Genomic DNA, 20887 nt, shown 5'->3' with positions numbered 1-20887 from the left:
TCGTCGATTTCCCTGGAAAACATCGATGATCCCGGCGATCCGAGGGAAGGGTGAAACTTCTTTGTTCGGACGTGGTACGATGGAAATGTCTCGTGCGAACATTTCGAGGACACCAGGAAAATTAGAACGTTGGGAGGTTATTTACTCACTCATATTTTCTCACCGTTGTTTTTTTCATCGTTAGGATAACGAAGTTGATTACGCGTGTTACGAAGAGCGACAATCGCGGAATGGGATCATCGGCAGTGATGATTTTATAAATTTTCAGAAGTTCGAAGAAGGCCCCGTGTAAGCCGATCCTTATTAAGCTGGAGAATATGAATTCGCGATAATGGGTACGGGTTAACGTCGGATATAGGTATAGGTATATACACGTACACGTAGATAAGAAGAGTTCCACAAAGTATACGAAGCTTATAACGATTCAATCTCTAATGGTTAACATAAAGTGGATGTTGCGGATAAAGTAACTCCATTACAGGGCGATGAAAATTGTTATGAAAATACCTACCTCGCGTACGCGCAGGTATCTACACGCTTATCCGCACATATTACAGTACGTACAAATAGGTAGGTATATGTACGTGTGTGCGTACGTCTTAACCCAGGATAGTTGCGCGTGATATAGTCGCGACGTGGATCGACTGGTCGTTAAATTTCATGTAACTGCATCGAGGAGCGCTTACCGTCGAATTACTCTTGTTAGAAATGAGGAGGTACAGATACGATTTTTAACGAGCTCTTTTTCCGTTGCGTTCCGATGATCCCGCCGTGCGTCGCAAGAAAAAAAGAGAGAGAGAGAGAGAAAAAAAGCCAACCATCGGATCTTCTTCTCTCCTGGCCAATTGTTGGCCGACGAACAGAGTAACTTCGATGACTCGAACGCGCGCTTCAACGATACGCGCATTCCATCGAGGATATTTTTTACGACGACACTAGTCGGAGTTACTGCCCTACTCTTAAATTCACCGTAATGGTCTCGCAGCGCGTATTATACTTCGTTAGTTTTTAGGGATGAAATATTAACAGGAGCTGCCATTAGCTTCCATAGCCAACATTTTCGTACCATAACCAACATCGGGTTAACGTCGTTAAAAGATGAGTGGGCTCGTACGTCAGAAACAACCTTTACTCATTAATCACGGGCCAAATTTACGAAATCTGCTCTCGAGTCGATTGTTTTCGTTTTTTGTTTTTTTGTTTTTGTTTTCGTTTTTCTTTTCTCCGCATGACACTATATCTACGACATCTGATATCGGATGGTCGGATGTACTCACTCCGAGTGCACGCGGCGAAGGTCGAAGTGGTGGAACGTCAGCTCGATGATTTCGTCCGGTTGTCCGGTGAATGTGTAGAGAAGACAGTCCAAATTGGACGGTAGCTTTTTCGGGTAGTCCGGCGATGTGAATGTTCCACCTTGTGGGCTGTACAAACTGCTGTACACAACGCAGGAGCAACCTGTGCAACAGAGAAAAAATAAACGAAATTAACGTAGTTTTGATTTTGATCACGAACGATTTCATCTCCGAGAATTTCAGGAGGTGTGAAGTCCGCGTAAGAGCGATTGATAATTGAGACGATTATTGGCGAAATTCAGACGAGTCGATCACGGAGTGAATTATAAAGAAATGGGGATTGATCGGTCAGTCGGATCGACGGGAAAGCGGATCGCGGGAGTTGGTATTACGGCGTAATGGAAGTGGTTAAAACCTGACACGTAGATAAAAGGGGGCGAAACACGTTTTTTAGTAATAAATTATACTTCTCACGTTTCCCGGGGCGTAGAGAAGAAGAAGAAGAATTTTGCAAGGAATGGTAAAGTATGTACGTCCTCCGGTATATATCGAATGATTAAAGGCATCGATAATTCACCCCCACCCCCCCCCCCCCCAAGTTATTTCCCGTTGTATGTGTGTAATACCAACGTATACACACTCCTCGTTTTCCCGTTATCCGTCAGACCGTGCCATGCTGGGAATTGCGAAAATTTAATTTCCTGTTTTTCAATTAACTCCGCCGCGTTATTCCACCAGTATGTCTCCTTTTCCTACCCGTTCGCCACCCCCGCCCTCCGCCTCTCTTTGTTCACATGTGACGTTAGATATAGCCGCGGGGAGTCTCGTACGAAACGCCTTCGCAGTTCGCCAAATGAATCGATAAAACCGGATGACTCGGTGAGGATATAATCCGCGGTGCATCCGCCCCCCCCCCCCCCCCCCCCCCAAAAAAAGGAGAAACTCAAAACTCCGAACAATCCGTTACACGCTCCCGTTTCCTACGTGCTTTATTTTCCCGTCAGGAGCCAGAGACGGGTATAAAAATGATTCGATTAAAAAATCAGGCAACGTTGTTTTCGTGGGCGGGAAGCGAATTCAGCGGCGGCATCGGCAGAAGTCGAGTTCATGTGGCGTTGCAGGTTAGCCCGGTGAACCGGTGGCTACGTAATTCGCAGTAATATCAATTTGTTCGGTAAATTTGGTACGGTGCACGATACGCAAATAGAGCTCATCTTTGCTCGGTCGGTCGGTCGGTGATATTTGGGTTGGAAAATGGGTGAATAAAAATACGGCGAAACTTGACTCCGTGTAGTACGGCGATGTACGCGCTACGTAATTTATGCACCGGCTCGCCGTGGGTGAGGTAATCCCATTCGCATAGCCACTTTATACGTCGTACACGGGTTTGATAGGGGGGGCGTACAACGCACCGGTGCCCCAAACAATTTACACCGCATCTCGTATTAATCATAACGACACCCGGAAGAGAAGAGGTAAATTTCAAAACACGTAGAGATATCGTTCCACAACCCCGATGATACGTCAGTCGCGTTAGACGAGTTGGCTTCGAAAATAGACGCGAGTCGAAAAATCGGGGTCCATTTTTCGAGCGATCGACGTTTCGCCGTAGAATCGAGGATCGTCGAAAACTAGAGCGAATACGCCCTTCTCGCTCGACGGTCGCTCCTGTAGTTTTTGTAACTATGGATACGGGTAGGTCGAAAGTTGTCTGTAACGTTTTTGAACCGTAGAATAAATCTTGTTCCATCGAGTAAAACCGATCCGGTTGTTTCTGGTTGCCGTTGCCGTTGCCGTTGCCGTTGCCGTTGCCGGTGCTGCGGGTGTTTCTACCTTTTTGTCAGTTTTTGCACGATTTGTCCGCGTCGGTGAGAAGAGAAGAGCGTTACGCGGCGGTTAAGGTGAAGGGAACGATTACCCTCATTAGGTGATCCATTAAAATCCGAGGGTAGCTGTTTTACCTAGAGGTAATCCAAACAAACCAATTTATTAAGATGGCAACGCGATTAATCAGACCGAGAAAGCCGTTTGAAAAAGCAAATCCGAGACAGAAGGCGGTGACTTTATCTTTCGTGAATTAATAGCGACCCCGGACCACAAATTAGAGGGACTTTTAGTAAATTAGCAAAAACTGACGCCCAGCTATGTATTTCAACCGCCCACACCCTTGAGCCGATCCAGCCGCCCCATTGTGTTATTTTATTTCATTCGTTTTTGCTTGTTCTCTTTCGCTTTCAGGGCGAAAAGCCCGCGGTTCGATTCGAGCGGTGGCTGATATTTTCACTAGATGCGAGAGATTTCGACTCGGAGAGCTCACGGGTAGTACCTGAGAGAAAATTACGAAGGCCCGAAGGACTTTCGAGGAACCTGGTCCGCGGCCCTCGAGCCGGCGCCGGCGAGTAAACCCGAACGAGACCAGCTCGATTTCGATTCCTCGAATCTTCTGACTTCTTTTATTCCCCAGCAGCCGAGGGAAGGAATTTTCTTTCATCTTCCATCTTTACCGTAACGCCGACATCGGGCCTAGTTAACGTTTCATCGAAATTTTCTCGCGGAGACAGTTCGGTGCCGATTTTGCACGGCGACATCTCTAAGCTCTCGACTAATATTCCACGAACATAAGAAATCACTTAGTTCGCCGACTGGATTCCTGAAAGGGTGAAATTCTCGGAGCTATGGGCGAACTAGCGCTTCCGCTTGTGTAAAAACTAGGCATAACGGAGCGCGAGTCGAGTAAGGAGAACAAATGGAGAAGGGAGAGTGAGAGAGAGAAGAAACTCGGCGGAGACTTGGCAGAGGATCTTCCGGGGCGTTAGTTATGGCAAAACGAATAAGCGAACCTCGGTAAAGGTGACGATATTTCCGATTCAATCTGCATCTCGGGATCTTTCCTTGAGCCTTGCGCTTTCTCCTACCTATTTCCCACGAATCTTACGGAGCTTAAGCAGAGCTCCAACGCTTTTCGGACACAGAAATGCTTCTAGGTAAGACGCGTCGGTACGTGTACGTATACCAAAACCACCGGGCCGAAGAAAGTCAAATAAAGTACATGTATATATCAAAAAAATATCGACGTCAAAATTATCCCCATTCCCTCCGTGGTCCGACACATCTTATATATATATTTCTAAGGTCAACTCGTCAAATTTCTCGCCGGTCGTAAAACGATTTTATAGTACCTCGCAGGTCAGCGAAGTAAGACGAGAACACATTCATATCCATTTCGGACGAAAAAGATTCTTTTTCTCATTTTCCGGTAACCTTTACCAACAACCACCTACCCACCTATACCCTTGCAGCGGCTACCGACGTTTCTTTTACGATTACAATCAACCTCCGGGAAACTACTCCGAACGCTGGCTATAAGTACATACAAAATCCTGCTCGTAAAAAAACTGTGCGTATACATCGTTTAATTTTACAATGAGAGAGCAACGAGATTGAAAAAAGATACGGAATTATAACGTCGAATCGAGTCAGAAGATGAATCGTTACACCGATCGTAAAAACACTTTTCATCCCTGAAAGATTACAGCCGTAATATATTTCCGGGGCGTCCATCTTCCCCCCCCCCCCCCACCCCCTGCCCCCTCGCCGCCTAGAATTTCTGTTCCCGATGCACGATCGTCGTTACTTGACCGGTCATCCATACCGCGTATACCTACCTACGCCTTCGTCCGGCACCTGCGGGAACTAGCCGCGCCGCCATCTGCTCCATGATTATTTTCAGATCTTTTACCCCCCCCCCCCCTCCCCCCGCGCCATCGCCTCCCGCGAATATAAGAGTTATACAACCTGACCTCTGACCTCTGACCTCTGACCCGTATCTCACGTTTCTTACACTCTAGCGAAATATGCTTTTAACTTATACATGCCGGTCCGCGTACCGTTGCATGGCTCACCCCACTCTTCCGAGTTCCAAATGTATGAGGAAGAGATCGCGAGAGCAAAAAAGAAGAAAAACAAAAACAAAAAAAAACCCAACAAATATGATGACGATAGCCGTAGCGAACGTACGGAGGGAGAGAAATGACTTTTCGAATTTCACTACGCCCGATGACGAGTCAACTATCGTAATATCGTAGAAAATTCTAGCTGGCGTGTCTCGCGCTCGTGAAACGCTGAATTATGCGACGGAGCTCGGCCAAACGTGGATGATGATAATAATAATGACAACAATAATAATAATAAGAAGAATAATAAGAATAACAACGTCACCGGCAATGGTATCTACATCTGCGAGTGTTGCGTTAACATAAAAGGGGATGGAATTGTTTCAGCTACATTTTTGCGATATTCAATTTGCTACTTTATTATATTACGCGATACGCTGTCCTAGGTTTCTACTTTTCACAAGCGCAGACACACACATATACTTATACGCGGACGAGCGGATACCGTTGCTATAATATATTTACGAACCGAGCGATACACACACATAATTTTTAGTTTGAGCCGAGGTCTGCTCCGCGGGGTCTAACGGGGGGAAAGGGGGGAGGGGCGGTTTCGTAGTTGGCGTTGCAGCTCGTATTACCCGTAAAAAGAACCTCTTTGATACGGTGCGATGGCTCGGAAAGCCAACGATCATGAGCAAAGTTCTTATACTAGGTAACGGGTTACCCCAATATTCCAATATTTCGATATCCATATCCAGCGTCTATGCGCCGCCGCTGCACTCGGGCCAACAAACTATACGAGTGCGATGCATTACTGCCTCATTTTTTTTTATTTCGTTTCCCCTCTTTTCTCTCCTTTTTTTTTTCCACCTCTCACCTCTCACCTCTCTCATCTGCCTCTCCTCTTCTCGCGATCTTGCCGCGCTGAAGAAGCTCCCTCAGCTGACGTCTTTAAGAGATACTCACGAAACACTTTTCCCTCAATTCCGCAGGTACCAGGTGTGATGATATTGAAGGCTAAAAATAAACCGAGTAACAAGCACACTCGCGTCCTCCGCTCTACCTGAGATATCTACCTACGTAACATTCATCTGCATATCAACCACACCTCTCTACCCTTTACGTATCCATTACACGTTCGACGTTTTATACAACACGCGCTGTGATGTTTTTATCCGTTTACGAAGCTTTTTTTAGAATATACACAAAATGTATATATTTTTTTTCTTTGTTTGAATAAAATTCGATAGCCAATTCGATTCCAATGTTTTTCTTTTCTTTTCGGTTTTCGTTAAATCCGCTCGTCGACGAGTTGACGGTTCGCTCGTCAATTGTCGATCGAACGAAGCTTTTTGTCTCATCGTTTTCAGGGGCTGGAAAATAACCAGGATTTTCAGCCGGTGGTTAAAAATGGCGTGACGTAACGATACGATTTGTATACTCAGCCGATGTTAATTGGAGAAAGTCGGCGAGTGGCTTAGCGTCTCAAAGGCTGAAGGAACGTAATGATAATGAGAATAATGACGATGAAAGAAAGCAGAAGGAGGCGCATTGCTCTTTCACGTCAAAATTACACGGCTCGCCGACACAGAAACATCTCGAAATCCGCGAAATATGTATAAGTGGCGAGATGCGGGGCCACGCCAAAAATTCCTGTTAACGAGTAAAGCGACGCCAAAAGGAACTCCGTTGAAAATTGTTTCTTCGCGTTCAATTTTTCATGGAAACGCGACGCGCCCGTTGAGCTTTTTTCATTCACGGAGACGAGAATTATCGGAGCTTTCGCGATCGACAGCAGCCGGATGATGACCGTCGGAGGGTTGTTGTATGCAGCTCCGAGTCGCCCGGGGCGTTCGAACACAATGGCCAAACACGCCGGCCAATTTGACCCTCGGCTCACCGTCGAAATCCCGAGCCGCCTCACGGTGCTCGCGTTGCACGTGAACAAGTGTACGCCACGCGAAGCCGGAACGCTGCGGCATTATAAGGACAATATGCAAATTTGCATATTCATCTTACCACAGTTGCGGAACTGCAGGTTAGATGTACGTATAGGTATACGTAGATCCGCCATTATACCAACGGGATTGTATAATCCGCGTGCAGGAAGCGTATTATATGATGGAAGCGCAGGACACGATCGGGGGACTCGATGAAACGAACTTTATCCTCTCGGTTCTCTGCCCGTCGTCTTGTTATATTCTATTTACTTTTGATTTTGTTTATTCTTCCGCTTCCCTCAAAAGCCAAGGTCACGTGTCGCGAAATCGAGTTATTGCTGGCTCAACGCATCCCGAGGGTTTCACTCGATTTTCCAACCTTTGTCAAACCGTTGAAACGTCAGTTTGGAAAATCTTGTCGTACGAGATTTGAAAACGGTTTTACGATCAACGAAAATCTTTTTACACGCCCGCGTTTTCGACCCTTTCGTACGTTTGAAATTTTTCAGTTTAATTTGCATTTTTTATCGGTAGAAAAACAAAATGTGAAAATTTATTCGAAGCTTCGAGGGTCGGAGTTTCGATTCGGAAAAAATTGAAAAAAAAATGAAAAAAAAAATGAAAAAAAAAACAACAACAACGACGACGAAAGGGAAATTTTTTTATCATGCAATTTTTTCGGTGAGCGGAGTTTTGATCGGTTTCAATTATCTGTCAAGCCAAAAAAGGTGAAGTTGGGGGAGACGTGACTTCGTTATAAAATTAGTCATTCAATTATTCCATTTTGTTAATACCAACCGGCGCTGTACGGGTAAAAGCAATCGAATTCGATTAATCCCTTCAAAGTTCGGGAGCGGCGATTCGCTTGTTGAATGCATTTGTGTCGATCCGCCGAACCCTTTTCATCGCGAATACTTTAAATTCACTCGAAGAAATATTCCGAGGACACCGCGAATCATTATTCGGAGAACAGGATTAGATTTACATATATATATATACATACAACGTATAGAGTTAAGATCGGGTTATTATTATTTTTATCTCCCTGAATTATGTATTCATCGAGTTTCCAATGAAAAAATATCGATTATTTCGAAAATAATTATAATCAGACTACTGCGGGACGGTCGTATATGTGTACGCCTACGCATTTATTCAATGAAATAATTATACGCAGGACAAAAAGTAATTAACGAAACTGAATTAGGTACACACGAAGGTCGTGTAATACGTGGTTACATCGTGGAATGCAAATTCGAAAACCCTCGCCAATTCGAATATCTGCGAGTAGTGCAGGTGCAGGGATATTAAAAAAAACCGGAGTCCTCTGTATAATATCTGCCCAACATAAAACAGGAGAAATATGAAATTTTCTGCCTCGCAGAAAATTGTATCGCGCATAATTATAATTACAACCGTATACAGGGTGGCCTTTTTCAACGTATCCGCCGATCGTCGTCCGATAATATCACAACCGACGAAAGCTTGTTCCGTTTCGCACCTGCATAGGCACCATTTTCAAACGTTGGTTCTTGTTGGAAAATTGATCGAGCCACCGTCTGGTTTTGTCCAAAACTTCGATACGTTCGAAACAGGCCCACCCCGTACGTCACGTACGCCGTGAGGAGAAAACGAACAATTGCTCCGTATATATAATCGCGATCATACCCATACGTGTACAATTTAATGTACGAGTATATTGACCCGCGTGGTATTAGGTCGATTGGTCAATTCTAGAATCGCTCGATTCGGCTGCCCGCGGCGGGGCGAGTTGAATTTCCACCCGCAGTCGTTAGTTCGTACGTAGGCAATTTTTCCAGCGAATAATTATCTCGTGCGGATTTCCGCGCGGATACCTGCGGCATCCGAATACTGCGACCGGTCCGACCAAAGCTTCTCCGTACGGCTCTCGATTCGAACGATCGTTTGAAGATGGAAAAATAATAATCGATCAAAGGAAATTAGGCAACACGACGCCGATGCGTGTTTTATGCATTCCTTACGGATACTCCGCGTTCGATTTCGACTATTCGAATGTTCGTGCGACACGATGCGATTGTTGTCATTATCACGGGATAATTATTTCATTCTTCGTAGTCTAGCTGCAGTCAACGCAGTTAGTTTAACGAGAGGCTTTGTATTCATATCTCCGGTTACCGAGAGGAACTTGCCCCACGGTTATACAGACTTCCGGTCGTCAAACTTAGCACTCGTACGGACTGGAGTGGAGGTATATACCTACCGCGCAATTTGCATATATCACCCGCGCAACGCTCTTATTATATACATATAATTACACGTCTTGTATACGTGGAGTTGCACCGAAATTCGGATATTCCAGTAGGGTGGGTCGTTACCAACTCGGCGAACGGAAGGAACCTCATTCGGTTTTCTTGACCGGTCGACGCGCGGCACACGATAAAAATGAGAACCATGGGAGAAGTCGACTCAAACATTTAGCATGCCCAATGAATCGAGCTCCTCCCAATCCTCGGAGTTTGGGAAAACTCACCCTGTATACTGGATGCGTACGGGGTGTCTCATTTCGAACGAAGGTATGAGATAACGAGCAATTCAACACTACGAAATGGGGGCGTGACGGGTAACGATGATTTTACAACGAGTTGAAAAAAATCCGGGAACAATGTCGGTTCAAAGTTTCGCGAGTCGAGTCGGTGCTAATTTCGAGTCGAGTACAGGCAGAGTGGCGGGTTGTTCGCGTAGCGCGAGCCTTTTTCAGTTGTCGCGAGTGTTTGTGCGGCAGATTTTCCTTCGAGCGAGCGAATTTTCGATTCATTTGTTACGGTCGCGCATTCGTTGTTTCGCCGTTACAGGACGAGCGCGCGGGTGACTGAATTCAACGATATATATCTATTTACATTTCGGAGAGATTGTCCGGTAATTGTTGAAACATAAGCAATGATAACCCGCGCATGTTCAATTTAGGGGAAATGCAGGTATCACGGGTGTTAATTGTTTAGTGAATTTCGGGGGGGGGGGGGGGGGCAGGGGGAAAGAGTGAACGAACCCGTACCGCACGTTCGCACTATTATCCGGTCTGACCCGAAGCTGAGTATTTATGTAATGCGGCAGCGCTGCAATGTTTCAGTTATAATACATGCATTGCGCATCCGCCAACACGTCGGCGTTACATACCGTGTTAATTACGATGGGTGGTCACTGTGCGTTAGAAATTAATATTTCAATTACGAATTTGGTATCGTTATTACATGTATATACGCGGTGGGGGGGATTGTCACATATATGCATAACCGGCTAACACCGTTACCGTGAAGCCGAATCAGCTATCATGTACCGGGTGGCGACCAAAAAAAAACCGATGGGTCCATCTTTGACCGGACGCGGTGATTTTTTTCGTTTTTTTTGTTTTTTTTCTTTCTCAGTCGCCGTCGTTGAAACGGAAGAATTAAAGCGGATCGGAGATACGAGAGACTGACACTTTTTCCTCGACATTTTCTATCCGAAATTCGATTCGGGAGAAATATTTCTCTGTAATAACCGCGAGAGAGAGAGAGAGAGGGATTTTATAACGTGATATTTGGAAGTCGGTATAGGAACCACTTCCAAAGCCCAGATGGCACGGAATCTATTCTGTACGAATTTCATTTATACTTTCGTATAAGTTATGGCATCAAATATCAAAAAATTCATTTCACATGCCTTACGTACCTATTATATTACCTGGCTACCGTGGTGGCCAACTCTACCGGTTCGAACTGCAATATTTTATTGTACTCTGATATTTACTTTGAAAAATTACGACTCTTCGCCCGTGTATTTCGTATCGTTGAAAAATTTCCAATTTGCCGTTCAATTTTCGCGGTGATTCGTCGGGGTAGTTTTACGCCGGAGTTTTCACGGAACAACGAAGAGCCCTTATCTCGTTTAGTTGCATATCAAATATCGGAATACAACTGTGAGAGCTAATAGTTGCGAATCAATTTAACGGTTTGAAACGGTGTTACGATCGATACCGTACACGCGTACACCCCTGTAGTTCCGGTGAGTCTACTTCGCGAGAATGTACATTGTGTATAACTTGTCGTGCCCAGAAGCTGAGATTTGAATGATGCATCAACCATTATTTGCTGTTCTCTGGAACCAAACTACGCGGCGGCATGATATACCCGGGTCCGGGCGTACAATTACAACTTGTTAGAAATTCGCTCTACAGTCGAGCGTCTGAAGCATTGATATAAATTCAAGACATGGAACAATCACACTCTGCGAACGATTACAGTTGAATAGCGCACGATTAATCAGAATTCCAAAATGTCCGCAGGTCGGAATTTGGTCGGTTGCATCGATCGGTCAAATCAACGGGACCGGGGAACCCGTTTTTACCCTATCAATTTGTCTCGGTGTTCGATATGTTTTGAATTTCACGGAGATTTCGACTCTCGTCGTACTTTTTCCAAGAACTGAGATTCACTTTCTTGTTCCTATCCTCCCCACGCGTTCACATTACCGGGAAATCGAGGACCGGAGAAGGTTTGCTTGATTGATTCGTTTCCGGATTCGATTCTTTTGACACGTCTATCAATTCCACGTTATACCCGGTGACGAAAAGTTTTTTCTATTTTGGAAAGGCGACGGTATAGAGTCGAGTACATGCGCACGTATAGGTACATATATATATATATAGGGGCGGATAGGAATATTGGCACTCGGGAGAATAGAAACGTTTGGGTGGTGAAATTCAATATTCTACGAACAGACAGATGAGAGTTATATTAGGGCTGAGAGCAGTTTTTTAATATATCCCTGGACAAGGCATCAGCTAGCAGCCGGTGACCTCTTTTTGCTAACTGCCGCATTCGCCAAGTTTCCGATATTAACGCCACTCGCAAAAACTTTCCAAATAAACGGGCCCGAAACAATTGACGTTCCAAGTTCTCTGACAAGTATGACATTTTTCGGGAGCCCCAATTCGGCGGTGGTTAAGTGTGAAATATTATGAAAGGTATCCGGATATACATTATGCGACTTTTCAATTGTTCCAATGTTGTAACTCTGCGGTCGAGGAAGAAAAACTTCCTTTGATTATTGTTATTATTATTATTTTTTTTTTAGTGGACATTTTAAGTTTTTTTTTTTTTTCAACGTTCACCGTCACCTCAACCATTCACATGATCTTGGAAATATTCCAAAAGCCTTTCGTTTTTCGATCATTGAGAGGGGAAATTTTTCGCCGATTGCGAAACGAGCTTTGGAAACGAAGCTTTAATGTATCGGCGGAAAAAATTTTGCAAGCCCCGTTATATTTCCACGTACTGAATTTTGACGTTATTTTCCGAGAACCCTGTAACAAAGATCTGTTTACACAAAAATCGCTCAACCCGAGCCAACATTGACGAACAATCCGTGACCCTTTTTCGTGTGAAAAATCGCAGCTGGTAAACGAATGAAATCAATGACTTCGGCCCCCAGGCATCGAATGAATTGTTATCTTTACAACGATGTAAGTGATTTTTTTCGCCGATGGATCGCGTTGATTCCCACATTATTTTCGATGATTTAATTAATGAAAAATTTTCTTATCTTCCGATTGACGTGAAATAATTGCGAGCGAAAATTCAAGAAACTCGGATCAACTTTGATATATGTATACGAGTAGCGTACCTGCACCGTGGCGAACAGGCGTGTGACGACAAAGGTTTTCAGCACCGGATCGAACCCAATTTCAACGACGATGATGAGGAAAGATTATCGAGCTGGTGTTTATAAGGGCGTTCAAATTCGTTTAAGGCAAAGTAAATCATCTCCCCGTATACCTGGAAGTTCATAGAAACTAATACCCGAGCTCTGAGGCTTTCGACGTACCCGAAATATTACTCAACGATTCAGATTTCATACGTCGTTGAACGTTAAACACACACACGTGATAAATTAATTGAAATTTTCAAAGTTCAATCCAATTTCCATTGGAGGTGGAAAATTCGAGTCGCGTATGACCCGTGACCGGGGAAAAGGAATATTGAAGAGAAAATGAAAAACCAAAAAAAAAAAAATTCGTTGCACGAGTCCCGCGACGAAGAAAGCAGCGTAGCCTGGGGAAATGAAATACTAGAGGAACGCGGTCACGAGTTGAAATAATTTGTTTCTAAATTTTCGTCGCCCCGGACATAAAATTAATTAAATAAAAATCGTTCCGTTGATTACACACACGCGTCGCGATACCGCCCCGTAAAATTTTTCATTCGCACACACCCTCCCGTGCATGGAAAAAAAAAAGAAAAAAAAAAGAGAAAAATTTACACGCGACAATTTTTTAAAGCACACATTTACACCGCGATTCCGTACGCGTATAATAAATTGAACAATGTTCCAATAAACGTCCTCGAATTTCCGCGAGCGTTTTTTTTTTTTTTTACGTGGAAAGAAGCTACTCCGCTCCCCACGCACATACTCAGGTAATTCATCCTACCTGTGATCCTCGCGAAACCGAGTCGCTGCAAATCATATAAGCCATATGCGAGACGCATGAATACGTAATGAAATGGAAGTTTCATACCTAGGTGAAATCGAGGTAATGCTCGACATTTGAAATTTTTGACAGCGGGTCCGGATGCCCGGGAATAAAAAGAAAACGAGAGAAAAAACGATCGAGCGAACCGCGGGATCCGGAGTAGGTACCATTTCGATCGTGATTCGCAGACGTGTTGGAAACAGCGAAGGGGAACCGACACGCGCTATAAATAGTTTTCCATTCATCGTTACAACTTCAAAGCTGTACATACTTACGTACGACGTATATCATTAGTTACGTCGGGTAATCGTCACTTGCCTCCTCTGAAGATCGCTCAGCCTATCTGCATACGTGAGTGCTCATTTCGCAGCAACTTCTATACGAGTCGGTACTCGCGGTGTACATATAGGTGAATACACATATATATTTTATCCACATTCCAGCGACTTACGTATCTCGGCGCTACACGTTCGCAACTTCAATCCTAGAAGCGATTAGGGAAATTCGAGCGCTCAATCTCGCTAATTAACGCGCCGGGCGTATAATTCGCGACTTCAAACGCCGAGTACTCGGCGAATGACTCTAGTAAAATTGTTCGACAAATTTTCGTGATGTTTATCAACTGATATGAATATAATTACCTGGATTGACGGCTTCGCAATGATGGAAGAACGGTAGCCAGCATAGCAGTAGGACCGCTCGCTGCATCTGCACACAGAGAAGATAAACCGTTTTTTTTTTTTTTTCTTTCTTTCTTTCATCTCATCTAGCAAATTCACTTTTAATTAAATTCGCCGCTGGTTAACCAGAGAATACAGAGCAGAAAATGAAATCTACTCGAACTGAAAATGTAAATATAAAAATTTTCGGAATTAGGAAATTTCATCGGTTCCGCTGACGTGCAACTGTATCGGGGGGGGGGGGGGGGGGGGGGGGGGTTTCACCCCGCAGGGAATTACCGTTGGGCAATTATCGTTTTTTCGATCGATTCAAAATTTCTGTAAAATCGGAAGAAGCGTTCGAGCGAGCCGGTGGCTGGAAGCGAGTTTCATTCTCCGTCGGTCCAACAGCTATTACTGCCGATGTCTAGCAATAAAGTACTTTTGCCGTGCGATAACCGCACTCGTACAGGTATACCTTATTCCGCTGAATCGTCGCTGTTATAGAAATTGACTTGAAAAGACGAGCGGGGGCGTCTTTGGTCGACTTTGAGACAGGCGATAGTTGACCGTGGAGTAAGTACGTACAGGTATACGTCTCCGTTGTAAAATAGAGACGAGATGGTTGGACACATGAAAGGAATGGACCCCGGACGTCGAGAGCCCTTCCATTCCTGCGGGCCAAATTGAAGTCTTTGACTTACCTTTAATTACATTTAACGAACTCACCGCGGTGCGGGGAATACTTATCTATTTATCTACCCCGCGCTCTATTCAACGTTCGCCGCAGCGTTGGATATCCGTGAGGAAAAAACGTCGTACGCGCGGTTTCGAGTATCATATAAAAAAATAAGTAGGAAATGAAAAACTAATAAAAATAATTGAAAGAAAAATAAGGCGGAAACTCTCTCTTGCCCCCCGGATAAAGTCCGCCCTATTACACGTGCTACGTACGTACGTACAGATGCGGAAAACGAGATATAATTCACACGTAATCCCAGACTATGACGCGAAGTCGTAGAGATGAATGCAAACTTTTATGTGGTTTTCATACCCGACGGGGAAGAAATTTTCTCTTTGCAGCTCGCGCGAGGTAGACGTAACGCGGGGAGGTGGGTGGGCGAACTTTTGATGGAAAGGAAAATGGATACGTTTCATTCTCGAACGAGCGTCGCATAGATCGCAGTAATAAAAATTGAACCCCGCACACGCCCTGCGGGTGTCGTGAATTCCGACTACCTACCGAACGAACGTCGTTACTCCGGGGAAAAATCGAAAAACGAAAAACGACCACGACAAATAAAAGAAAATGATAAATAAATTGCCCGTTTTTTGGAACAATCCTCAACGGGTCAACGAACGCTGACGAATTTTTCATACTTCCGTACTTGAGGGTATCGCGCGATCGCGCAATGTCGTTGCGATTGCCTGCCTTTTATTTTCATCCCAATAATTGATACGAACATAATTGCGTTTTCACGCCGGCTCGATTCTTCCCGGCGAGCCGTAATAAAGTGAAAATATACCGGTCGTATGAATTATCGCCAACTACCACACGTACGTCATACGTACGTACCTACAAATCATATTTTTAGCGGTGTTTGGAGTGGCCGAAAATAACTGCGATAACGCGGAATACCTCGCGTATCCTCCCTCGACATTGACACAGAAATAGCGAACGATTCGACCAATAATCTCGGCGGTATTTATGCGCTACCCATAAAATGCACCCCCAAAATCGCTGTTTCCTCTGACCGATCGATCGTCCGTCGCTCTTATCTCTTAATTATCTTCAATCTTTTGCCGTATTATCGTGACGTAGGAAATATTTATCGTTGAATTTTCCACGAATAACGGCACCCCGTATCTGCCCACATTGCGATACTATCCCTCCATATTTTCATAGCGGTAATATCGTATTGTTCGCTGCCTCGAACTCTCGCGTGCGGACCGGCACGCAAAAGTGCTGCGGAACGTTATAAAGTGAAAATGAAAATGAAAATGGAAAACGAACGGCTTCTTTTAATCGTTGTTCCGACATTCGATTGGCGTTCGATCGTCGAGCGACTGATACGTTTATCGGGGCTCTTGTTCGCCAGAGTAATTATTGAAATCGTGTTTCGTTGTCGCAACGAGAATACAACAAATCGCGCGTACCGCGGTACACGCGACTCTTCAGCCCCGCCCGGCATCCGGCGCAATTGTTCGAATGTCTATTTCGTTGTTTCGTGTGTGCGCGCAGTTGAGGTGTTACCAATCGAATTGATGGTAATTCAATGTTTTTACTCCGTCGTTTACCATCTGAACAGATTTTCAGTTTATATGGTAGTTTGCTGATTCACGTTCGTTTACACTCGCTCGTGTTCACCCTTTATAACACTTCAATCGCAATTACGACGCGACGAAGAACGTATTACGGATTGCGAAATTTGAATAGAAAGTAAATGAAAATAGTTTATCTCTGAATGTGATTCTTTGATACTCCGGGTTATTGAATTTTTTCAACCATCGCCTCACAAAAGAATGCTAATTTCACGGCGCGAATATGAAAGCTCAACGCAACAAACAATTTTTCATATATTTTTTTTTTTTTTTTCCAAGCAAATTCAACAAATTGAACTCGCCTCTCAGTTTTCGAGATGGATAAGTATTTTTCGAATTTTCAGAAATCCGGTATGAAAATTTTCGTTTCATGAGTTTTCAAATCCATAGGTACCTGTACTCGGTTTGCTGTTGAATTTTCATGCACATTTCTGAGACGACAATTTTGAAGGGGTGCCCATTAAATTTGTTTCGACTTTGGAGTAGAATATTAACATTTTTTAAACTAGGTTGTATAGAGTAATCATAGCTATTTTGACCTCAAAATTACAAATTCGTCGACTAAAACGAGTTGCGAATTTTCCCATTCGAAATATCCTTGATTTTTCACTTTTTGGATCGATAAATTGGCGATAACTCGATCAATTTGATATGTATCTAGATTAATTTATTATGCAGATTCGGATCCCTGGGCCCAAAATTCTCTAAAATAAACCTTAAGCTATTCCGGTCCCACTGCTCACTGTATTCGAATGTCGTAATTTTCCAACGTAATCGGTAAAAAAAATTGTAGATACACCTATACGCTGTATAGGTATGTAGGTATGTCATCAAGAAAATGGCGGCTAAAAAAGTGATGACCTCCAGTCCATCAGCGTGAGTGCATGGAAATGGTCAGCACCGTAGCAGCGTCCTGACATCGCCATCCGTGACAGAAGAACGTACAGCGGCTCCGGTGTGCGAGCATATACACGATCTTGGAATATAAAAAAAATTGGTTCATATTTTTTGCTTAACAGCGCCAAAGTGATTCCGGACGTACGTGTGGCGGTAAGGGTGAGCAAAAAACGGATAAAACAATGAAAATGAAGGCCCGAAGGTGGACCGTGATCCACACCTTATGATAATCCTGCTCGGACGTGTCGTGAATCGTAATAAGAAAATTATTTCGGTAGCCCCGAGCGAGACTATAGTCGCTCCATATTTCGTTCCTTTGTTCTTCATTTTTTTTTACTCCCTTTCTTCTCCGTTATCTCTATTTTTTTCTCTCGATAAATGGACGAACGTTTGACCAGAAATGGTATTTTAGTCGACGTCGTTCCATCAGCATAATTTATACGCTAGACGAGAGAATTACATTTTTTTTTTTACTCCCGTCGTCGCCGCACGATCGTCGAATGTCCGCAAACGTTTTTTTTTTGGATCACTCGACAGCGGCTCACTTCACCTTTCTCCCCGTTAAACGAAATCACGCTATTTTTCGCACCGAGTATTTCGATCGAACCAGCGAAATCGCCGCGCGGACAAGAGACGACGAAAATGAAATTATCCGTTTCAAAGCGTGTAAAACGGACGAATTATCAAAAACAAAAAGCGTGTGAGGATCGCTCGCTGCAGCTGAAGGCTACAAATGATTCGTTTCCTTTCTCACGTCACGTTGCGGCGGGGTGAGATTGTAAAGAGAGAGAGAAAAAAAATAAATAAAAAGGAACAAAAAAAAAAAACCTGACTCTGGAATAATCGCTAATTCCCATCGCGCGTGTAGCTCCGGCTTATAATTTTACCACCCCTGCACATATGTAAATTGAACGTATGTACGTACGTACGCATAATATTAATATGTCTATATGTACACGCGCGTATAACGCGTACACGCGCGTATAACGCGTACGCGCGGGTCGCTATTAAATTTTTTGGTTCAAATGAAATCGGAGGTATGACGAAAAAAAAAAAAAAGAAAAAAGAAAAGGAAAAAAAAACCAACGAAGATTATAATACGTAATACGTACGTAAATATACACGTACGATGTATCGACCCACGCCTACCCGCGCTAATAAAATGTTGTAAGCCTGCAGGGGGTAGTTCTCTCGTTTTCTCGTTTTCTCGTTTTTTTTTATTCTATTCTCGATTCATTCCTTTATATTCGCTGCACGTGAAGTCGGGTTTCAGGCCTCGACGCTGTTCGTTGTTAAATACACGTTGTACATTCCGGTGGACCGACGACGACGACGACGACGACGACGACGACGACGACGTCGCGAGAATATATTTTTTCGACATGGCTTCGGACGTCGCTCGATCCTTCCGTTTCGCCGAGATATCGTCGAACTTTAAAGACTCGCGCGAACGCACGGGAAACCCCGACGGAGTCGGCTGAATCGTGCGCGACGCGATCCGTCGAATGAAAATATGACGCAATCGATGGAGAGAAAAAAAAAACAACATTCCTCCATTCCGGCTTTGAAATACTCGTAAAAAAACAAAGGCCGCTAATGCCGCGTGCTCAAGTGCGATTAGAAGGCGAGGCGCGAACGCGTCTAATTCTCTGGTTCCGCAAAAGATTCTAAGAGCCAAATTAGGGAAATGAAAAGGGTGAAGCGGGTCTACCTTGAATAGGAGAATAGGAAGAGCGGACGTTTTATAAAGGGCACCACCCTGCGGAATGCTTTTCGAATTACAGCGCAAGTGGCGAGGGCCGCACAGTTCCCCGAGGAGTGGTGAAATCCCGTCGATCCGACCGCGTTGAGTCTTTTATTCGAGCTTGCAGCACTCTTTGTACGCGGCATGATCCTTCGCTCCTCGGTACCTCCTTCGGAGTAATTAGTCCCTCAATGTCGGTAACATTAATTATTATCATTCTCGATTAGGAGTTCCATCGTGTCGGATTACGCGAGGAATGAGAGCACGCGGTATAACTCCGCCGTGTAACGCGATGATTATAATATCACCGGAATTAAGGTTGCGAGCATCGGTAATGCGAATTATATGTAATTGAGGCATTTTGGCACCCTTTTTTACCCCGAGGTATTTCTCTTGCTTTTTTTCGTCCGTCGGACGCACGAGGCAGGGCTACCGCCGGACGTAAAAAAAAAAAAAAAGACGCGAGAAGGCTAATCACGACGGTGTATTCCTAGAAGTGTAGATGTAATACGCGAGGGTAGAGCGGTGTAGGGTGAACCAGACGTTGGGGGAAAAAAAGGGGCGATAGCGGTGTCATCAAACTTCGGAAATATTAGGTGGCTGGCCAGTTTCGTTTTCTTCTTCGTTGACTCGAAGTGGCTCGGAGCCAGTAAGTGTCCTAAACCAAGACGACGAGGACGTTTCTATATGTTCTATAAAAGAATCAGGAGGAAAGACGTGGCTGGATTTCCAGAGAATAAAAGCTGTCCGATATTAAAACTTGGCATCGCCCGCGGTGCCGCTACGGTAGAAATAAAATAAAACAAAAAACGGAAAGCGGTGAGACACTGGACGTTTTCGGTTCGACGGTGCACGAAGGGCGTAACCCTCAAAAACTGCGTTCTTCTAACGGCTTCGAGGAAAATCGATTTTCCTCTTCGCGTTGAACGCACTCCGGGTTCTCGGTCCTGACGGGAATATAATAAAATACAAGCCGCATACCGTGTGTATGTAGAAACGTTTTCGGTCGTAAGTAACGAGAACTAGGTTACACGGTGGATTCGAATGAAAAATATAACGTCAGCGTATAACGCGAGTTTGGTCAAACGGAATAACCAATCAACGATCCCCGAGTGTCGTTTCGCATTGCGCCGAGGCACGAGGGTGCGAAATTTTTCTCGTTTCACTTTTATAACTAGTTATTCCTACGTACGTACGTACGTACGTATACGCGTACGAACGAGCCACCCGTGCAGGATGCTCGATAGATCAAATACAGCTCTTCCATGTATTTTCCATCTACGACAATTTCGTCTACACTGCAACAATTTCTGTGCACGATATTTATAACCACCATCGAGTAACGTACGTACGCGCGGCTACTACTACGTACGCGTAATTTATGGATCACATTTATAGAGGAGAGCAACTGGAGATTGCGAGTTTGAAAATTCCCAATTCATCATTTGCTGCTTCGTTATTCAACTATATTTCACGAATTGAAATATATATCATTTCGCAATTGCGACTCGCGACCGATCGCCCGATATCTCCACGTTCCAATTATTTTTCTCTTGTTTTCCCATTTTTATTTATTTTTTTTCTTTTCTTTTTTCCACCCAAGGAAAACGAGAGGAGTAGGAGAAAAAAAAACCCGTTTCGCGT

At 44.3% G+C, this 20887-nt stretch overlaps 1 protein-coding gene across 1 annotated transcript in view; it reads right to left on the bottom strand.

Moving 5' to 3' along the window:
* LOC105690372 (suppressor of lurcher protein 1) overlaps positions 1–20887 on the bottom strand; it is a 251708-nt gene that overhangs the window by 196392 nt on the left and 34429 nt on the right. Inside the window, exons 2-3 of the mRNA XM_012408103.3 lie at positions 14263–14329; positions 1278–1458 (exon numbers count right to left, since the gene is read on the bottom strand). Of these exons, the coding sequence (XP_012263526.1) occupies positions 1278–1458; positions 14263–14329 (248 nt within the window). The remainder of the gene's footprint in view (positions 1–1277; positions 1459–14262; positions 14330–20887) is intronic.

Source organism: Athalia rosae, chromosome 6, assembly GCF_917208135.1.
Source record: "Athalia rosae chromosome 6, iyAthRosa1.1, whole genome shotgun sequence".
NCBI classification, from domain to species: domain Eukaryota; kingdom Metazoa; phylum Arthropoda; class Insecta; order Hymenoptera; family Athaliidae; genus Athalia; species Athalia rosae.
This window is presented reverse-complemented; position numbering and strand designations above follow the sequence as displayed.